This window comes from Rhinichthys klamathensis, unplaced genomic scaffold (genome assembly GCF_029890125.1).
Source record: "Rhinichthys klamathensis goyatoka isolate OS25496 unplaced genomic scaffold, OSU_Roscu_1.1 h1tg000485l_1, whole genome shotgun sequence".
NCBI lineage: Eukaryota > Metazoa > Chordata > Actinopteri > Cypriniformes > Leuciscidae > Rhinichthys > Rhinichthys klamathensis.
Genome location: NW_026606972.1, coordinates 2,433,160 through 2,455,273, shown reverse-complemented (window position 1 = coordinate 2,455,273; position 22,114 = coordinate 2,433,160). Strand labels below are relative to the sequence as shown.

General features: G+C 46.5%; 2 protein-coding genes across 2 annotated transcripts in view; both read right to left on the bottom strand.

Moving 5' to 3' along the window:
• Window positions 1-22,114, bottom strand: part of rassf8b (Ras association domain family member 8b) — a 234,288-nt gene that overhangs the window by 156,461 nt on the left and 55,713 nt on the right. The window lies entirely within an intron of this gene.
• LOC130072319 (sialic acid-binding Ig-like lectin 13) lies at window positions 10,491-14,928 on the bottom strand. Its single transcript, XM_056237380.1, has 7 exons — window positions 14,775-14,928; window positions 12,607-12,969; window positions 12,206-12,514; window positions 11,821-12,114; window positions 11,651-11,735; window positions 11,204-11,270; window positions 10,491-10,838 (listed from the first exon to the last, which is right to left on the bottom strand). Exons 1-7 carry the CDS (start codon window positions 14,824-14,826, stop codon window positions 10,602-10,604), a joined length of 1,407 nt encoding a protein of 468 aa, XP_056093355.1. The 5' UTR covers window positions 14,827-14,928; the 3' UTR covers window positions 10,491-10,601.

Sequence of the window (22,114 nt, the reverse complement as noted above, 5' to 3'; positions counted from 1 at the left end):
CAGTCACATGATACAATACAAAACCCCCCACAAAATATACATTTATCAAAAAGCATAATCACTCTTATTATAAGGAGAAATATTACAAAATTATTAATGTCGTTATGGCTCTTAACAATGAGGATTTGGTTCACATCTAGAAACACGAATAAAAAGATATTTAACTGTTACAGGATGATTGACAATGTATGGTGACAGAGGCATCTAACTTTTCTTTATAAAAAGAGTACATACTTTTATGGGACATAGCATCAATCAAATCAACAAGTTCCTGGCAAGGAAATTGTAAATGTGCATGAATGGGGGGGGGAAAGCTAAATAACTACACTGAATTCAGTAAAATTTTGATGAATTTAGAACCGCAAACTAGCCAATACTTTTACAATTTTTGCCATAAAAAGATATGGTAAAAGTAGTACGAATAGTAGTATGCGGTTCCGAATTCAGCATGACAAAAAATGCATATTTTTTTGCCAGTGAGATTTGGTCTTCAGCTTTTTGTAATGTTTCAGACATAGGATCCATGTGAAATGAGTTATGAGTCTTTCATGAGGAAATGCATGCATTGTATAAATCCTTAAAGAACAACTGACTGATGAAAACAAAGGAGACGACAAAAGGTGTATTTGTTGTTTATTGTGCGTCACCTCTCTTAAAGAGCATATTGCAGGTAAAAAAAAAATCTAAATTAATATATAACCTTGTATGAAAATACCATATGAAAAGGTAATGCAGGATTTAAAATGTTTTAAAACGACATAAGGGCACAAATTTAGTAGATAAAGTGAGCATTTCTTTGACTGCTCGTAAAAACCGTTTTTTTTTCAACATCGCGTCATTTTACGTCACCAGAGGGAGGAAGCATCAGCAGCGCAGACAGGTTTGTATGTACCAGCGGGTAAATTTGCTTTTTTATACTCAGAATGACAATTTGGAATGTAAAGAACAACATATTATACAGTTATTTGTTTTATTAGGAAAATACCATACACTGATTCATAAAAAGAATTGGGCTTTTTTTCACATTTTATAAATGACTTCACATTATATGTAGGCTACATTGGAACAAACTAAAAACAAAAAAGCAATGAAAACATGTAATGCTTTGAAAGCACTGGATTTTATGTAAAACTTTTTTTGTATTTTTTATTTCCTGGCAGCTAATGTTAATGTGATATTGTGAATATGTAAAACCTCTTGTTCTTGTGGCATCGAATAAAAAAAAAGTCAGTGAGAGAGGTCGTGAATCAGTGTTTTCGGTATAGGTTTTGTATTTTAATTTATCATCGTCATGATAAATTATTGTGTTTGTGGAGGTTGCAAAAACTCCGGCCTGTCAGGACATCGAATCAGGTTTCCTAACAAGAAAAGGGACGGTACTGTCTATCGTGCCTGTGTGCGGTTTGTGCAGCTGCGAGACAGAATTTCTCTTCTGCATCGGCTTCGAAAAACGCGGTCGTGTGTAGCGTACACCAGATCGGAGGAACAAAAACACGGAATAAAAATATCTATCTGTCTCTCGATGAGAAAACGCTAAGTTATATCACGTAACGTTAGTCTGGACGGATATTATAAGCATGACATACGCGCCTGATCAAAGCTTAGTTTATTCTGTTATTGGTAAATTCCAATACTCCTAGATGACCAATAATAGCTTTGCTATTAACTGATATACGATGGTAATAATCTGTACAATATTGTGAGCACAATGTATATCGTTAGCAAACGTGTATATAGGCTATATATCTATAAGTTAGCGGTGGTCTCTCACCACGACACCTGCCGTGGCGGCGTTTTAAATAGGCCTGCATTCCCCTCTGTGCATGACGACATTATCGAACGATATACACCACATTTTACCAAACGGAATGAACGATGCACTATTAACTCTATTACACTATTAATTAAAACTCACAGTGAATAGCATTAAATATAAACACATATGCCTTACCTTTTTGTTGCAGTGCAGTTTGTATTGCAGTGGTATAATGTTTTGCCGACAGCACTACAGTCCTCATTTTTTTATTCCTGCTTCCATTCTCCTGATTGCTATTATTAAATTTCTTCGTTAAAAAAACATCCAGGGAAGATTGAATAGGCCTGTTCTTTTAACGTTTACTCAGTATCTGACAGCTAGGCTTATCAAAAATAGCGTGATTAAGTGATGCAATAAACTGCGGCTGCGCACACTCACTCCACACAAGTTTTTTTATAATAATAGGCCTACTTTTGCAATAATGTGTGTCTCCTCTGACCGTTGTTCTGTCTAACATTAATCCTGGCCTGTCCCTGCTCTCTCGGCAGCATAGCAGGCTCATAATTGTAAGGCTGTCGTCCGTGGTCTGTCATACGAGTAAGTCCGAAATGTCATTGCGATCCATTGTTTTCCTGTTGTTTGAATGGTTTGAATCGACCGCTCTCCCGCCCGTTACGTCACGCCCGTCACGCCCATTTTCAGATGCGGAAGTAAAATTCTCTCACAAAAACGACTCCAGAAGCCAATGTAACGTTTTTTTAAGTATATTTTAAAGAAAATCTAATTACTACATTGTTTTTCTATACATTGACTCGTTGGGTCCTCTAACCTGCAATATGCCCTTTAATTTTCAAAGTCATATTCAGAGGGTGGAGCTGAGAGCTAAAGAAAAGCATACGTGTCTGTTGCCTTATTCTGTGCCTGCAAACATCATCAAACACCATCATCATCCTATATCATGCCTTACTATTTCTTGGCCTTATAACAAAGAAGACTCACTTTCAGTTTGGTGGACAATCTAAAAAAAAAAAAAAAAAAAAAAACGTACAAATTCATAAGTCAACACCATTGCAGAGTATTTTCTCTTTAAAACTGCAGTGAATCAAAGACGCAGTTTGAAATCGCTGGAGTTTCTGATGTCACAAACTACCTTGTAACCAATCATGTCAACGAGTGGATCTCTCTGAGCTGGTGCGAGCGAGTGGAGGCAGGGTTAATTTGCATAAAGAACCACATATGCTAAATGAGGCAAGGTGTAGAGTTACATTCAAGCTATTTTAAGGCATGAAGTAATGTTTTTCAAAGGGGGAAAAAAGTGTTAAAATATGTACTTTTGGTGATCAAAGAGGAGTTTTAAGGGATACAATTATTAACTACACGGGGAGTTTAAATATATAATACATATGTCATTAAACGCTAAAACTATTCAGTTGTGTTGTCAAATTAAAGGTGAAGTGATTTCTGAGAAAGTCCGTTAAAGGTGGATCTGACCGAGCATCACAACACATTTGTAGACAAACAGCAATAGCAATGTATGCACTCATGATGGGGGAGGATAGAGAGTGAGCAAGAGCGAGATTTGAAGAAAGACTGTATAAAGAGAGTCAAAGGAATATCATTGGAAAAAGAAGGGTTATGATGAAGCAAGACCTTTAGGACCTGCTAAGAAAATCTTTCCAGCGCTGGAGACTGAGGGGGCTTTTACACTGGGCTCGTTTGCTGCGGTCCGAGCCCGAGCGCGTTTGTTCCCGGCGCCCCCCGCAGCGTTGGTCTGGTTTCACACACAACTTGATTCTATCGAACCCTGGTGCGTTTGCGTGCATATGACGTCATCGCAAACGTGCACGGCGCATGATAGAAAACAATAGGTTACTGTCGTAACCCCGGTTCTCTGAAACATCGAGTGGAGAGATCCACCTATGGGAAGGGCATCCGTACCTGACCTCTGCAGAAGCATCCAATTGCACCAAGTCTGGCTAACAGACAGAAGCGCGCAGCCAATGCCAGGTGAGGCCACACCCCCTTCCCTACGGGCATATCACAGCTGGGCGCGCTGCTATTCCTCAGTAAGTATATTCGCTTCTCGTGCGGCAAGCGGGGCAAAGCTGGTGGATCTCTCCACTCGATGTTTCAGAGAACCGGGGTTACGACAGTAACCTATTGTTCTCTTTCATCATCTCGTTTCGAGATCCACCTATGGGAGAGACATGGACAGCTCCCCGATTGCCCAATACACTCACAGTGAGGTTCTGAAGGCCAGAGAAGGACGGTCACCTCAGAGAGGCGGTGCCTGACACGTCCCACAAACATGACCCTGCAAGTTTTCCGCCACGCTAACTGCTGTGGACAAGCAGGGCATGAAACATGCATGAGACACATACATGATAATGGCCCCCGCACCACCAATGCACATAGCTAAACCCAAGAAGGAATGCGAATGCTTGGTGACAGGAATGAACATGGCCAGCCGGCCCATTCACTCCTCGTTGGTTAACCAAACGGGGCTGTGGGAAAGGGCTAAGAGGACCCTACCCCTAGGACCGAGTGTGCCACCGAAGTTCTGGTGACATCCAACCGGTAGTAACGCTCAAAGGTATGAGGAGAGGCCCAGCTGGCCGCGGAGCAGATGTCCTGCAGTGGCACTCCCCTGAACAAAGCCCAAGAGGCGGCTAAGCCCCTTGTGGAATGAGCTCTGATGGGGCTGCACTCCCTTTGCTTCCTAAGCCATAGTATAGCGTCCACAAGCCAATGTGAGAGGCATTGCTTTGAAATGGGACTCCCCTTGTGCAAGGGAGCCCTTGAAACAAAGAGCTGGTCGCTCTTGCGGAAAGCACTGGTCCTGGTCATTATGCTTGCAGAGCACGGACGGGACACAGAGCATTCAGCCCCTGATCCTCCGGGGAGGCAAAGGGTGGAGGGTGAAAAGCGGATAGCTCCAAAACCTCCGACGTGAACGCAGGGAAGCATTTCGGCATGAAGGCCGGGTTAGGCTTAAGGAAAACCTTATCTCCACTTAGGGAGAATTTGGCGCACGAGGGGTGAACCGAGAGTGCATGTAGCTCACTGACCCGTTTAGCAGATGCCAAGGCCGAGAGCAAAGCTGTCTTGAGGGACAGCAGCTTAAGGGAAATACTCCCCAGAGGCTCAAAAGGATACAGAGACCGCACTTCCAGCACCATGGAGAGGTCCCACTCTGGGACAGATTCAACAGATCTCCTGATGACCAGCAAAGAGCGGCGTGCACCCTCCATAAATCTGCGGGTTAGAGGGTGCTGCCTGACGGTGGAGCCCCAAAACCCACATGACAGGCTGAAATCACAGCCAGGTAGACCTTAATAGTGGAAAAGGACCTGCCTCTTTCCATGAGGTCTTGCAGAAAACACAAAATAACAGGCACCGAGCACTGATAAGATGTGAAACCACGCCCATCATACCACCCTTCGAACACTTGCCACTTACAGCCATATAGGGATCGCGTGGAAACGGCCCTAGCCTTCTGAGTAGTGGCGATTACACGCGGCGGGAGCCCCAGTGCATTTTGGTTCGTCCTCTCACGGGCCAGGCCCAGAGAGCCACCCTGTCCGGGTGGGGGTGGTAAATCTCCCCGTTGGCTTGGGACCGTATGTCCGTGCGAGGGGGGAGGCGCCATGGCTCGGCGTATAACAGAGGGATTATCTCTGCCAGCCATGGGGCTTTGGGCCACCTGGGTGCTATCAGAATGAGAGACAGGCCGTGCTCTCTCACCCTGGCCAGTGTGAAAATTATCAGGCACAGGGGAGGAAAAGCATACAACAGCACTTTGGGCCATGGGTGGGCCAGTGCGTCTGCCCCGAGGGGCGCATCCATGTCCTTTAGCGAGAAGAACATAGGACAATGGTGATTTTCGCGCGAGGCGAAAAGATCTACGGCTGCCTGTCCAATCTCATCCATAACCTCTCCACTATCTGCGGGTGAAGACGCCAATCCCCGTGGATTGGGTTTCCCCTCGATAGCAGATCCGCGCCTCTGTTCCGAATGCCCGGGACATGAGTCACGCGTAATGACAGAAAAACCTGTCTGCTCCACACCAAAAGCCTGTAAGCTAGAGCGTGGAGTTTCGACGAGCGCATGCCACCCTGACGGTTGATATAAGCCACTACCGTGGTTTTATCGCACCGTACTAGAACAGGATGTCCCTGCAGGCAAGGCAGAAAATGATTCAGAGCTTTCCAAATAGTAAAAGCTCTAAATAGTTAATGTGCGCTGAACGTAGTCTGCTCAGCCACAGACCGTTCACCGTTCTGCCTTCCTGGGTGGTTCCCCAGCCTGTTAAGGACGCATCTGTCGTCAAAACTTTTCGCATCGTACCGTCCCGAGGGGGGGTTCCCCGTGCGTAAAAGTTCTCGCTCTCCCAATGGCGCAAGGCCGCCGAGCAGGCGCGCGTCATCGTTACAGAGCGGCAGAGATCGCAAATCGGGCTGAAATGTAGTGTACAAAACCCATTTCGTGAACGTTCTCATTCTCAGGAGACCAATGGCACAACTTGGATAGATGAAGCCATGAGATCCTGCAGCCTGAGGCATGTGCGATATTGTACTCTCGCCCCTTCACTGAACTGAGACAGACAGTCCATCAGCGAGCGAACGCGCTCTTGAGAGAGACGCGCTCACATGGAGACTGAGTTCAATTCCAAGCCCAGGAAAATGACATTCTGACTGGGAGTCAGATTGTTTTCGCTCGCATTCACCCTGAACCCGAGGGATGTGATGTGCGCGAGCACCCGGCCGGTGTCCAGCGACACCTTCTCCTTTGATTTGGCTATGATGAGCCAGTAAGTCAGAATTCTCAGCCCTGATAGTCTCAGGGGCGCCACTCCCACCTCCGCACACAGACAGAAAGTTCGGGGACTCAAATTGCGCCCGAACGGAAGAACTGTGAATTCGTAACAAACGCCTTGGTAGGCGAAACGAAGATATTTCCTGTGTGGAGGGTAGATGCTTATGTGAAAGAAAGCATCTTTCAGATCGACTGATGTGAACCAGTCGTTCTGTTTTATGGCACAGGCGAGAGAGGCTTGTGTCACATTCTGAAATTGAATTTCCTCAAATGTTTGTTCAACACTCGAAGGTCCAATATAGGGCGGGGGGGGGCGCCACGCCTTTTGGAACATGAAAATACCAGGAATAAAAACCATGGTTTGTCAGATTGGGTGGCACCATCTGAATCGCTCCCTTGTTAGGAGGGAGGAAATTTCCTCTTTCAGAATGTGTGAGGCGTTTTCTTCTGTTTGAGAAGAGAGAACGCCGTTGAAATGCGGAGGTTTTATTGCAAACTGCAGCTTGTAACCCTGGGTTACAGTACGCAAAAACCCACTCGGGCGCTGAAACGGCTTGCCAAGCCGCTTTGTGACTCGCGAGCGCCCCCGCTCGGGCCGGAGCGGAGCTGTATGGGCCCAGCTGGTTCATTTGTGATGCAAAGGCGCCATCTAGTGGGAACACTAGAGGCGACATGCAGGAGTTTGGAGGGATTTCCTCTCTCTGCAGTGAGAAGTTTTCTTTGCGGAGAGAGGTCTTCTCTCCAAAACGAATTCATTTGATTCGTAGCTTGTGTGTTTTGTGTTGGGCAAACACTGGGGCCGAAGCCTTTATTGACAGAGTGAGGGAAACATAGTGTGGTGTCCACTGTGCTGAACTTTACCTCACAAGGTGCCCCCAAAAGTGGGAAAAACACATATCTCCTGAACACATGAACTGGGCAGTCTCAAGTGCAGGCAGAAAAATAATATCCGCGGAGAGAGATACTCTCTCTGTAACGGATTTATTTAATGCGTTTTTTGTTTTGTTTTTTTCTTAAGTGTTATTTAGTTATGTGTGTGTTTTGTGTTGGGGAACACAGGGGCCTTACACACACAACGTCCACTAAAAACACATCGGCTGGACAGCCGCAACTGAGCTGTGTGAGCCCAGTTGGTTGATTTATGAGGCAATGGCGACCTCTTGTGGACGGACTCAGGGCGACATGCATGGGATCAGAGAGATTTGCTCTCTATGTTGCCGCTGGCAGATATATAAATCTGCACGAATTCATTTGATTCGTTTATTAAATGTGTTGTTTAGTAATGTATGTGTTTTGTGTTGGGAAACACTGGGGCCGAAGCCTTTAATAACTGGGTGAGGGGAACCAAGTGCGTGCGGTGTGGTAACACTGCTATGTACTTTTCCTCACGACAGCCCCCTCCCCCGTAACTTGTTGTTGTGGGGGGGGAAGGGGACACACACACACAACGTCCACTAACATACGTCTGGGCAGCCACGAGAGGGGATTAACCGACCGTAGGTGGGAGACCCTGTTAGTTAACGTTACTCCCAATGGTCGAACAACAGGCAGGCCGCTTGCGTTCGGGACCGCCTTCCTAGGAAGGCATAAATTGAAAACCTCAACACGTAATCGTAACAAATCAAGGCCCGTGAGACCGTGTAAACAGTCTAGCGGGACGCTCCAGCCGTTCAGACTGGGCGGTGGTCCCAGCGTTTACCCGTCGTACATATTCCTATCCTGGTCGGTGGCGCTCTGTGGAGCTGGCCACACAATGTTGAGACGAACGGCCGCTCGCTCACAAACTTCCAGGAGGATGGACGGAGGCAAAGCCGCGTGAACGCTAGCCTAGGGAACGCTAAAAGGACCGCGTCATCCCCGTCGCCGGAACCGACCGGTTCGTCAACGAGGCTGAGGTTTTCCCGCGAAGATGTCCTCTTCAGGGAATGCGGATTGGGCTGATGTCAGCTCAAATATTTTAGAGAGGTGGCGCTCCGGGAGTCCCCCGGTAGCGCGTCATCATCACCGTGTCTCTCCTCCGAGTCAGAAAGGCCGAGCACGGCGCGCTGTGTCGTGCAACTAAAAGCCGGCTTAGTAAAAGCTACATGGGCAGCAATTACAATGACCGCAATTCCCCGGGTTCTCCAAAGCTTGAGCGTGTTAAGCCCAAGCAGACCGCGCAGAACGAGAGGGTCCTTATAGCGGCGATGAGAGCACCACAAGCGGCCGGGCAGGCTCGTCGTGATAGGCTGTTCCCCGGGGGAAGCGGCTGTTTAGACGGTCACATAGCCATGGGTGGGCCAGCGGTGAAGAACTCGGAAAAATCCGTGGCGGGCAGCCATGTAAAGGAGGAGCAGGTGAAGGACAGCGAGAGCTCGGGCGGCTCCGGATGCAAAAAACACAGCGGATAGGCTGAAGAAATGACTGTCACTCACGTCTGGCGGAGGCTGATCTGGCGATATGTCCTCCTGAAGACTCGAAAGTGAGCAGCGTAACGTTAATCCAACCGAACTGTGTCAATGCAGAGATCGCGAGAAGCGAATGTCAACTGAGGAATAGCAGCGCGCCCAGCTGTGATATGCCCGTAGGTAAGGGGGTGTGGCCTCACCTGGCATTGGCTGCGCGCTTCTGTCTGTTAGCCAGACTTGGTGCAATTGGATGCTTCTGCAGAGGTCAGGTACGGATGCCCTTCCCATAGGTGGATCTCGAAACGAGATGATGAAAGAGAACAGAACGCGGGTCAATATTGTGTTTTTTAAAATTAATTCGCTGCTATTATGCGCAGTTGAGTGAACACTACAGGTTTACTGTGCGTGTGTCATACAAGGTAGACTTCTGCTGCTTGCAAACGGACTCTTTTTAGGAGACAGAGGATTTTCAACTTGTTGCCCTGATTCCACGCGCAATGCACGAATACACTGCACGCAGGCTCACTCTCGCTCGTATCCAAGGTAAATCATCAACACTATCATCCCTTACAAGCGTTTTATTTAACGAAATACATCACAATAAGCTAAAAACGCATGCGCAGGTTACTTTACTTCCTGAACAAGTGCGCACCCGAGTTCGTGTTGCTTTCACATTCACGCGAACCGCAGCACGGTTCGGGAGCAACCGAACTCAGACCACCTCTTCCAGGTAGTCTCGGGTTCGGTACCCCAGTGCGCACCCGGGTCCCATGACAGCGTTCACATTAGCGATTTTTCATGCGAACCGTGCCCCGTTCCGAACTAAACTGCCAGTGTGAAAGCCCCCTGAGTGGGAAGGCCTGAAAATGGACTCCAAGGTTGAGTTGTTTCTGCTTTATACGAGATTAACATTGGTTTTGCCATGTTTCATATGACCAAGATAAGCCGTTTTTGTAGTAATGTCTTGGTATGGATCAACAGGTAAGTAAACACATGCTAGAGTCCAATGAGACCATGTGGGTATGCAAGGTGAGTGCTTATGTGTGTGTGTCGAGGTGATAATCAGTGGCAGGTGTGGTGATGGCTGACTGAGTGCAGGTGGGAACCAGAAGTGATGCTGGGAAATGTAGTTCTGTGGTGACTGGGCTGGTGACTGAGGATTGTGACTGGAGATTGTAACAGTACTCCCCCCTCCCGGAAGGTGAGAAAAATAAGTAGAATTATTGTCTCTGCTGTCCGGATATCCATCCTTTTATTTAATGATGAACATCCACCTGTAGGTGGATGCAAGCTTGTGCCACAGACACAAATGACAAAAAAACATGTGAGGAAACACATATGCCAGTAAAATGTATCGCTGGTTAAACTGAGCCGACCCTATATATCTCATCTAAGCACACTTTTATTATTATTTTTGTTTATGAGACGTTTCTTTGAGTTTGTGGAAGCTCTGACACAGTGAAACACCTTGTATACTTTCGAGCAAAATGATGCAGGAATTTATGCAAAAAATATACTCATGACAGTGTGTGAAAAGTCTTAGGATGGGTGAAGTTTCTTCATATGTATCTTCTGATATTTGTCCCTGTGTCTGGTACAGTTCAATCTTTCTGGGACTTCAAAGCTGAGATGTTGCTGTTGGCTTAATCACCTCCCACAGAGCCTTTTGTCTCCACCAATTCACCAGAATAATGGATAACAGCATAGTCAGTGGTCAGCGAGGAGATACCCCTGATTTCTTCCGACTCTGGTTGGATGTTTCTGAAGTCAATGGAGGCGTAATGGAGGGATTCTTGACGATTCAGTGTAGCATCTTCAGCAGATGACAGCATGAAATGATTGGCATAAACAGACTCACTCTCGCCCTCTTGTTGAATAGCCTAGAAGATGAATGCAGTATGGAATTTGGGGTGAATTGCAGTGGTGTATTCTGCCTTTAAAATAAAGATCAATTCTTGGAGTGTAATGCACAAGTTCTATCAACCACTTTTATGATTCTTCTATGGTGCTTTTTGTTATTTTAGAATTCCACAGCCCCAGTCCTTGCTCACTTGCATTATATATAACAGAGCGATACAGGAGAAGTAAAATATGGGCTTAAAACCACATGACTAAATAATTTGACAAAATTGTAGTTTTTGAGTGAACTGCTGTACATGTTTAAAATGATGGAACATTTACCAGCACTGTTGTGTGTTAAAGTGCCATATTTTAATGAATAGTATGTTTTGTTGGTACTACTCACCCTATCACTCATAATGATTCCAGTAGTACCTTCTTGTTTTGTCTGTGAGGATCTGCTGTTTTCTCTCCTGAAAAACATTTTTCCATGATTAAAAAAAGCTAGTCACAGCCTGCATTCAAATTTATGACTTGCATTGTACAAATGTACTGGGGGTCACTGTCCCACAAGAAACCCCAGCTGGTCGAGCAGGACCTCAACATGTAGTTTGTATTATCTTGGCTTTAGGTCATTTTTACTACATAACTGAGATGCCAGATTGCACTAGTTGTGTTTTAATGAAACTAGCACATAAGTCTGTAGTGTGAAAGACGTAGCGCCAATTTTAGTTATCCAGATGAACTGACTAATTTACAACATTGATGTGGATGATGCCAAATATTAGGAGATTAACCAATCAGAATCAAGTATTCCAGAGAGCATGAGACCTTACAAATATTTTGTACGCACCGTGCACAATATATAATGATACACAACATCATCATCAGGGAACCCCCAACAGCAACTCCAATTGAGATGGAGAAAAGATGTGCATCTTGTGAGCAATGAAAAAAAAAAATTATGTATGCATTTGGCAGACAATTTTATTGTGACTTATGTTAGTGTGTATTTGAGTTTACCTCTTTCTGGAGGGAAGAGATTAAGTTGAAACAGTTTTCTTGCAGTGCCATGAGTGTTGTTACCGACACACTGCAGAGTGTATGAGTGTGAGAGTGACTGATGTAGAGTGATGGAGCTCCTCAAGCCTGTGCTGTTCAATCGCTCTTCACTGATGAACGTGTTTGAAGAGTTACTGACAGGACGTCCAGACAGATGCCACTCCAGTTCAGGAGAGGGATTCCCATCACCCTCACAGAAACACACAGTTACATCAGTTCCGTTACAGCTGGAGGAGGGAGAGATTTTAGGGGCATCTGAAAAAGAAAAAGAAAAAGAGAGAATTATATTATAAATTTTTAGCATCTTATGGAGGAGAAAAGAACTGATGCCACAAACACATCCTACACTGAACATGTAGTGTGATGTTGTCCTGTGCTGTTTTGTTCTTGTCCTGTAGCTGGTAGGTTATAGTGCAGGTGAAAGTGACTCTGTGGTGACGGTGAGTAGCAGTGAAGTTCAGATCAGAGACGAGGAGCTCCTGTTGTCCGCCGCTCTCACTGAGGGGGATTCTGGGAGTGAAGCTCCATGTGAGAGTTGGTGGAGGAGAGGAGCAGAGAGTCTCAGCAGAGCAGCGCAGACTCACAGAGCTCCCCTCCAACACCTCCTCCGGATCCTGATCCTCATACAGCTTCACTGTGGGTTTGGGGGGAGACTCTGAAACAAATAATTATAAATGTATATATATATATATGTAGACATTTCATTGCTGTATACAAGTTTACAATTTGTCATGTACAATATCTTACCAATCACTTCTATCAGAACATATTCTTCAGAATAAGTCCATTTCAATCCACCTTCACCCTCAATCCTAAAGTAATAATTACCACTGTAATTTGATCTAACATCATAAAACATGGTGGTACAGTTCTTCTCATGTAATCTTCCAGTTATATTTCCCCTAATAATGGAGTTTTGGCTTGACATGGCATTGAAAACTATTTTTTCAAACTGAGTCCCATCTTTATACCAACATCCTGTAGCTCTTTTAGTGAGGTCTTTGTCAAACTTGTCCTTAATCTCAAGTGTGCACTTTATAATCACACAGGATCCACTGAGAGCTTTAATCTTCTTTGGCAGACTGATGCTGAAATCTCTACCCCGAACACCTACAACACAAATGTGAAAAATAATTTAAAAAAGAAAAAAACATGCACTTACCCTGTGTCCTAATGTCCATACTATTCATCCTAAATAGTATGTGAGATTAGAATAAGTGTCCCATAGTATGTTGAAAAGAGTATGTCAAAAGTCCCCGGATGATCTACTATTTTTCGGTAGATTTTCAAAGTGTGGATCCGTGCACACTCTAAAGGCTAATATTGCCCACAACCCATTGCGCTTTGGAGGAGGATTCAGTTCAGAACTACAAACAAGAGTAAAAAGGGTTAAAAAACTGCAAAACATGCATTTTTTTTAGCTCTTATATGAATATGTTAGCCTTAAGGTTAATAAGCTGGTGTGATCCAAAACAATAAGAAAAATAAGCATTCAAAACTTACACTCTCTCACTTCCGCTAAAATGGACGTAGGATTTTTATGACGTCACCGCGGACTTCAGCCTCTCATCACATCTTCTGTCCAATCAAATGCTCCAGAATCTAAAGCGTCCCGCCCCCTATGGATACCAGCTGGCCAAAGCGACCGTGGCTGGCTGTACCTGTACGTTTGGTAGTAAACGCATGCTCAGTATCGGCTGCTCGTGCTCATCAGTTCTTTCAGCAAAACATGTCTCAGTTCAGTGAACTGTTGGAGTTACTGGAGTAATGCTCTGGGATATTGGTTTATTTCGAGTGTGATTGCTCGATAATTGGAACAAACCCTCCAGACCCCTTTAAAAAAAAAAGAAGATTTTATTTTAAAAAAAAATCAAATACAATCGCAATACAATCTGCCAATCGCAAGGGCCTGGCCATGATTACCATGCAATGTTGAACAGGTGTGACAGCTCGAATACATCCAGGGCATTCAGTACCTCAGGGTAAATCTTGTCCACCACCAGCTTTTAAACTGACTCGGACTACTTCCAGAAAAATATGACTCCCCGATTCCTACAATCCTGCCTCTTCTTCTGAATGATTTCATTCTGCAATATGTTACCCCTCTCTATTTCAGACACAGTTATGTTTATAATACCCAAATTGAACGATGACCTTCAAATTTCTCTATAGGTCACCAGTTTCACCTGTATTTATACAGGCAGCCTGCTGTTGAACAGTACCTGTCCCAGCCAGATGGGACTGTCAGTTGGCAGCTTTCAACAAACCATCATTGATTCAAAGAGCTGATGAGGTAAGAATAAAACTGTTCAACAAATTGTGGGTGGTGATGGCGCAGTGGATAAGACACATGCCTTTGGGGTGAGAGGCCTGGGTTCGAATCCACTGTGAGACACCAATGTGTCCCTGAGCAAGACACTTAACCCCTAGTTGCTCCAGAGGCGTGCGACCTCTGACATATATAGCAATTGTAAGTCGCTTTGGATAAAAGCATCAGCTAAATGAATAAATGTAAATTACATCGATTATAGCAGGGGTTCACTTGAGTTCAGCTCCAACCCTAATCAAACACTCCTGAACAAGATAATCAAGGTGTTCAAGATTACTGGAAAGTCACAAGGTGAGTTCGATCAGAGCTAAACCTTGCAGGAAAGTGGACCTCAAGGGCCAGACTTGAGTGTAACAGTTTTATACCAAGCAACCTTTATATAATCATTTTTCTTCTTCTGTGTACCAGATAAGAATCATACAGGCATCCCTGTGGCAACTTTATTGGAGACAACAAATTAAAACTTAAACTAATTAAAAAAATAATGCTTATTACTCCACAATCTTATTACTTTTACAATAAGGCCTTATGACCAGTAAAGAAACAATGATTTTGATTACTCAAGGGAAAGAAAAGGTAGACAAACCTTTCAACAGAAAACTGAGAAGAAGAATTTTCTCTGCTGTCCAGATATCCATCCTTTTGTGAAATCCAATGAAAGCAAGAAAAACACACACTCATGCATCTACAAATTTTGTCAAAATTTGACTTAGTAGTAGTATAGAAACCGTGCTGTAAGAACAGAACAGGGCCAACATACTGACTGGCTTCGTAACTTCCCTTTTCATTATATCAGTCTAGTTCCTGTAACATCATGAAGATACCTTTTTTTTCCACAGGAAAAAAATGGTAACATTTTAAAACGTAACATTCCTATTAAATTGGACATTTTATTATGTAGAAAGTTTACCTAATAGGTTTTACTTTGTGTATTTCAAAGTGCACTGTTGAATTCAGGAGGGATGGTAAGAGGGATCATTTTTTTATTATCATTACTATTATTTCATAATGAAAAGAGATTTCATAATTTTCTGTTTCAAAGAAGGAAGAACCAAACACGGTAAATGGTGACAGAATTTACATTTTTGGGTGCATTTAATGTTACGTTTACAATGCAAAACATAGGTGTTGTGTCACATGCAGAAAAGTCTTGCACCACTTTAAGCAACTCTGTGGCCTGCAGTGCTTCTCCATTTTAGGCAAACTATTTCCTGAGAGACATTTCTACAAGTTACATCTTTAATAATAAATAAAAAAACATGGAACAATGTCACAGGATTTTTTTTAATAAATACTGAAAAGAGCAGTTGATTAAAAAAAGAGAATCTTTGAAAAGATAGTGCTACAGGGATGACGTAAAAACCCGGAAAACGTACTCAGTTACTAACGTAACCTCGGTTCTCTCTAGAAGAGGGAACGAGTACTGCGTAATTACTTACGCTATGGGGAAAACCTCTTTTCCACGAGATATTGAAGCCAAAAATTATCCTTAATTTTGAATCAATGCAAAACGCATTGCAGCAGTACACAGACCTAGGCAAGACGGCTCGCGCAGCCTATCGAGAGAGGCCCTATCCCATGCAAAACGCCGTGCGCGCTGAGATCAACACCAAAGACCCAAGGGCGCGTGCCCGGGGTACATATAGTGCACAATCATCAGAGAACTCACAGAGAGTTAGGGAAGAGAGGCCAAGCATCATTCCCAAATAAATGGCGTCCAGAGGAGGCCAGTCACAGACAGTTTCTCACGCAGTCAGGGGAAAAATTTTTCCATCATGAACTGGTTAACATAATGGGTCTTTAGTCGCGCACAAGTTACTGCGAGTAAGTTGTGCCTAAGCATCTGACAGTATTCTGAGCCGAACAACGGTGCAGACATTACCGTTTCAGACCGAGAGTAATCTAGCCTGTAAGGCGGGAACTTCTAGGTTGTAAAACCTGATAAAAGTAGACGGGGAGGCCCAGCCTGCCGCCATACAGATATCTTGTAACGAAATTCCGCTAGACCAAGCCCACGACGAGGCCACGCCCCTCGTGGAGTGCGCTCTGACACCCAAAGGGCACTGCAGGCCCGTGGAAGTGTAAGCCAGCGCTATGGCATCGACTATCCATCTGGATATAGTCTGTTTCGAAGCGGCTAGCCCCTTAAGGCGCCCGCTGAACGAAACGAACAGTTGCTCTCTCTGTCTGAAAACAGACGTGCGCAACACATACGCTTTTAATGCCCTGACTGGGCAAAGGAAGTTTATGCCGTTCTCCTCAGTATTGCCCGGTAAAGCGCACAGGGAAATAACCTGGGCTCTAAACGGCGTGTTGAGGGATTTAGGCACGTAACCGTGTCTTGGTTTGAGTATGACTTTCGAGTCATTAGGCCCAAACTCCATACACGTCGCGCTCACCGAGAGCGCTTGCAAGTCCCCTATGCGTTTCACTGAGGCCAGAGCCAAGAGAAACGCTGTCTTGAAGGACAGGTGTTTCATGTCCGACAAGTTTATAGGTTCAAACAGGGCACCTTTCATGGCTTCTAGAACCGTGGAAAGGTCCCACACGGGAGGCCTAGGAGGTCTTAGTCTCCTGGCTCCTTTAAGGAAACGGATAATCAAATCGTTCTTTCCCAGTGACTGGCCAGACGCTGGTTTCACAAACGCTGTTATGGCCGCCACATAAACTTTGAGCGTGGATGGGGTCCTGCCCTTATCCAGTAGCTCTTGAAGGAAGGAGAGAACTTCCGTAACCTGGCAGTCTGGTGGTGAAACCCCTCGAGCTTCACACCAGCCAGAGAACACAGACCATTTCGAGGAGTAGAGCCGTCTCGTAGACTGAGCTCTCGCCTGCGTGATCGTGTTTAACACTCCCTCTGGGAGGTTAGTGAGTACCCGTTGATGGCCCACACATGTAGTGACCATAGATCCGGGCAAGGGTGCCAAACCGAGCCCTTGGCCTGCGAAAGGAGATCCTTCCTTATCGGTATGGGCCACGGGGCAGTGCTTGTCATCTGCATCAGAACTGGAAACCAAGCTTGGTTTTTCCAGAGCGGAGCAACTAGTAGCACCGAGCACCCACTTTCCCTGATTCGTTCTAGCACTTGTGGTAGAAGCGAGACGGGGGAAAGGGCATAGAGCGGGCAGCATTTTCTTGAGACGCGAACAGGTCTATCTGCGCTCTGCCGAACATCCTCCAGTTGGACCGTCTGCGGGTGCAGAGACCATTCTCCTGCCGGGACATTGTTTCTGGACAGTCTGTCCGGTCCTAGATTTAGGCGACCAGGCACATGCGCCGCTCTCAGCGAGCGAAAGTTGTGCCGAGCCCAAACCAGGAGGCGTTCCGCCAGCCTGTAAAGGTTCCTGGACCTGAGACCACCCTGGCGATTTATATAGGCTACCACTGACATGTTGTCCGAGCGGACTAAGACGTGGTGACCTCTTATCTGGGGACAGAAACGCCTCAGCGCGTTGTCTACCGCCAACATTTCCAGGCAGTTTATGTGCAGGAGCTTCTCTCGTTCTGACCACTGGCCAAAGAATGGTCTGCCCTCGAGCAGCGCTCCCCATCCCGAGGTGGACGCGTCCGTGGACACCACTTTCACACTCGGGAAGGTCCCCAGGCGTTCGTATTCCAAGGCGCCAGAGCTGTAACGCATTTCAGGTCGACCCTGAGACGAAACAGACCGGAGGTCCATGCGCGGTACTCGCGCTTTAAGCCAGAACTGCAGTGGGCGCATACGAAGTAGACCCAGCTGGAGAACTGGTGAAGCTGAGGACATGAGACCCAGCATTTTCTGAAATCTTCTTAACGGGACCATAGTGCCGTGGCGTAAGGATTTCACTGAGCGCTGAATGTTCATCCTGCGCTCTGGCGACAGGCGCGCCGTCATAGACAGCGAGTCCAGGGAAGAAAATTTATATCGCGAACGGGCGGGGGCGCCGTGAGCGCTGAGCGAGCAGGTACGAGTAGTGAGTTGTCGTCGAAAAAGATGGATAAAACAAAATGCTGTGGGGCTATAAATAGAAAAAGAAAGAGGGAAAAGGAGATGGCATGTCATTTGATGCGACAGCAGCTAAATAAGTGCATGCTGAAAGCCAACAGGTAGGATTTAAAGTGTGACATCCAGGCATGTAGGCTATCTATATCTCTGTGGCCATCGGGACTACCGGGAGATTCCCGGTGGGCCGACGTGCTTTTTCGGCCGATACATCTCATACTTTTTTTTCTTTTTCTTAACGGCCCATAAAACTCGTACATCGGCGGCCCATTCATTTTGTATTTATTTTTTTGCTTAATTGGCGGCGCTGGGTTAGTGCCGGTGTAATGCATTGGTAAAAAAAAGTCAGCGTTATTTTTTTTTCTGACACACCGGCCCATGAAACATGTCATCATGTGCTTTTATCTTTCAAGTATAGAAAATAGTACAAAACTAATTATGAAAGTTTCCTTTATTTTTCAGTGCATTTGTTTTACAATATATGGCTATTACTATCATGGGATTAATATTATAACTATTATTATGTAGTAGTGTAATGTAGACAGACACTAACTAAAAGAGGTTTGAATTTTTCTTTGTTTAATTTTGCACCCTGAATATGCTTGGAGCTTTTAATTTTGAACTCTCAAAGTGCACCAGATTGCTGAATTTAACATTAAAGAACACAAAATTTTCTTACGGCGGGGGGGGGGGGGCTCCATGCCCCCGAACACCCCTAGAGATACAAAGGTCCACCTACCACAGTTTTACCTAAAATCCTGTGAGAAACACTGGTATTGCTGTTCCAATGGAGCTTATAGTTATTTTAGGGGGGTTCATCACAGTAGAGTAGCTATAGTTTAATTGTATTAATAAATGACAATTTTGCACTTATTTTATCTGTTAGCTCTCACTCGTTCCTACTCACTTATTACATGACACACTTGTTTATTTATCTTTCTTTTTTATATTTCTTTTCAAATTCTTTTTGAATTTTTTCTTTCAAATTGTTGCTGCATACCCCTCTGACACTGGGTAGTTGCGCCCCTGTCTGAAGGTGATTGAGCTAGAATCAGCCAATCGTCCAAATAGTTCATTATTCGCATACCCTGGTCTTTCAGGGGTGCGAGCGCCGCGTCCATGCACATCGTAAAGGTACGGGGCGCTAAAGACAGGCCGAACGGAAGGACTGTGTACTGATAAGCCTGGCCCTCGAAGGCGAATCTCAAAAATCGCCTGTGACGTGACGCTATCTGTATTTGAAAATACGCGTCTTTCAGATCTATTGACATAAACCAGTCCCCTTGGCAAACTTGCGCGAGGATTTTCTTGGTTGTAAGCATTCTGAACTGTCGCCTCACAAGCATTTTATTCAGCTGTCTTAGATCTAGAATGGGTCTAAGGCCCCCGTCTTTCTTTGGTACCAGGAAATATCTGCTGTATGTGCCCCCTTCGCTCTGAGCTTGAGAAAAAGGCTTTATGGCCCCTTTGCTCATCAGTTTCGCTATTTCGGCTCGAAGTAGATGAGCTACCTCGCTCTTCACCGTGGATTCGACGCGCGTCGTGCAACGGCGCGGGCGTCGAGCGAACTGTAGCGAATAGCCCCGTTTTATTATGTTCAACACCCATTCTGATACCCCGGGGAGTTTCGCCCATGCATCTGCACGAATGGCTAGGGGTAGAATGAAATCTGGGCTTTGGTCACGACATAGTGGCGACTGATGAGCCATGGTGTGCGAGGGGGTGGGGGGTGCGCTGAGTGCAGCGCACAGCGTGACCGCGCTCAGCTCTCTTATGGCGCTTTGACGCGTGAGAGCAAGCGGGTCGAGTCCCGTGTGTGCAAGTGAATGTGGGCGCGTGACGGCGGGCACATTTACTGCATGAAAAACACTGTCTGCCTGAGCTGACTGAATGTGTGTGGGCTTCGCTTTTACAGAAGCTGCGGGGCGTGTAATCTGTAGTGTTTGTGGGCACTGGATTGTGGGCACATTCACAACACTTACTGCACAATCGATCTGTGTCGATTTTATATGTGCGAGCCCTGAGCTTGAGTGGGCTGTGTTTGTGTGTAGGCATGAGCACTGAACTGTGGGCATTTTTTCTACACATAAAACACCATCGGCCGTGGCCGGGACACCAGAAATAGCACTCTTTTTGCGATGTATCTGGGTTGCCGTAAAAACGGCGTTTGTTTGCAGGCAAGCGGGCTGTACTGCCGGCTTGTTGGCTGCACAATACACTGGAACAGTCACAACATATGGAACTGGTCGAGCGAAAAGTTTTGGTGGAAGTCCGGCCGCGGCGGGACCTGAACACCGTCGTTTTCCTAGCAGGGCTAGGACGACTTCGGGACCTCGGGCTTCACGTCAATCTTAGGTCGGGGCCCGCGTGCTGGGGGGCGGCGACCTGTAGATCGAGAGCGCGGCTTCTGGTCCCGGGCCAGGCGGTGCTGTGGCGCGGCGGCGGGCGGCGGATGTGGCTGTGAGCTGCGAGCAGGCAGCTGTTTGGTGCGACCTGCTGCGGAGCTGGAGCGTTTGGGCAGGAAATGTCTCATTGCCTGCGACGTTCTCTGTACCTCAGCGAATCTGTCTGCGAAGTCCTTGACAGAGGATCCAGAAGAGGCCAGCCGGCGAAACGGGCGTGTCGAGGAAAGGGGCGCGCTCCGAGTTCATCATTTCAGAAAACATCAGCCACAAGTGTCTCTCAGCAATGGTGAGAGAAGCCATAGTCCGTCCCATGGCCTGTGCAGCGGATTTTGCGGCGCGAAGAGCCAGGTCCGTAGCGCTCCTTAAATCCGGCACGTTAATCGCCTCGGGTCCTTCCTCGTCCATTTTTCGGAGAAGGTCGGCCTGAAGGATTTGCAGTATGGCCATGGAGTGCAGCGCTGATAGAGCCTGTCCAGCGGCGTTGTAAGCGCGGCTGTGCAAGGCTGAGGTGGTGCGGTAGGCTTTAGATGGAAGAGCCGCCTTTGTCCCCCGTCTCGCAGAGGGTGGGCAAATGTGGGCTGCTACCACCTCTTCGACGGAGGAAGAGAAAGGTATCCTCTGTCTTTCGCACCATCCACAGACTGCGGCCGTTGACCATCAGTGAGTGACGCAGGCGAGTAAGGTGAAGCTGTCGGGCGAACCGAAGAGCATTCGCGGTCTGGAGAAGGCTCAGGTGCGCGCTGGGTACGGCGCTTTTTACGGCGCGGCACTACAGCAGGCGGAGGTGCAGGCTCGCTGAAGGCTGCCAGGTGAGTCGCCATAGGCAGCAGGTTGCAGTGCGGGTACCCACCATCAGCGAGCGCTCGAGCGGCATGATCCTCACCCAAGCAGGAAGCGCAGATAAGGGGGAGGTCCCCCTCGGTGAGTGTGGCTCGGCACGATCCACAGTTTTTAGCCATCTATAAAAAGACGCTAGCTCTTTTAGGAGAATGTGTGTCGCAGCGGCGAGCACACACTCAGCAGAGAAAAGGATATTACGCCGGAAAGCAGGTGCAGGAACGGCGACTGAAGGCGGCGAGGAGATGCAGCGTCCTCAAGGTGCCAGCGACTTCACGTGCAAAGGCTCGCCCCACAGAAAAGCTTTGAGTTCGTCGGTGCGGCTTCTTCCTCTGGATCCAGCGATGCGAGAGCTTTGCTGAAGAGATGAAAAATCAGATTGTGGCAGCTATTCGAGCGTATTTATAGGCCCAGGCCACGCCCGTTTCGGCGGGACGTGACGTAGTGGGCGCGAAGCGCCCTCATTGGACTAACGTCACGATAGGGCCTCTCTCGATAGGCTGCTGCAATTGCCGCAGGACAGCCAATAGACGCGCGAGCCGTCTTGCCTAGGTCTGTGTACTGCTGCAACGCGTTTTGCATTGATTAAAAATTAAGGACAATTTTTGGCTTCAATTTCTTGTGGAAAAGAGGTTTTCCCCATAGCGTAAGATATTACGCAGTACGAGAGTAACCTCTCGTAAGAGAACCAATTCACCACTT

Coding starts and splice junctions, on each gene's coding strand:
- LOC130072319 (XM_056237380.1), bottom strand. CDS start 14,826: ATGGATATCTGGACAGCAGAGAAAATTCTTCTTCTCAGTTTTCTGTTG. Junction 12,970..14,774: donor TCTCAGTTTTCTGTTGAAAG/GTTTGTCTACCT, acceptor TTTGTGTTGTAG/GTGTTCGGGGTAGAGATTTC. Junction 12,115..12,205: donor CATCACACTACATGTTCAGT/GTAGGATGTGTT, acceptor TTTCTTTTTCAG/ATGCCCCTAAAATCTCTCCC.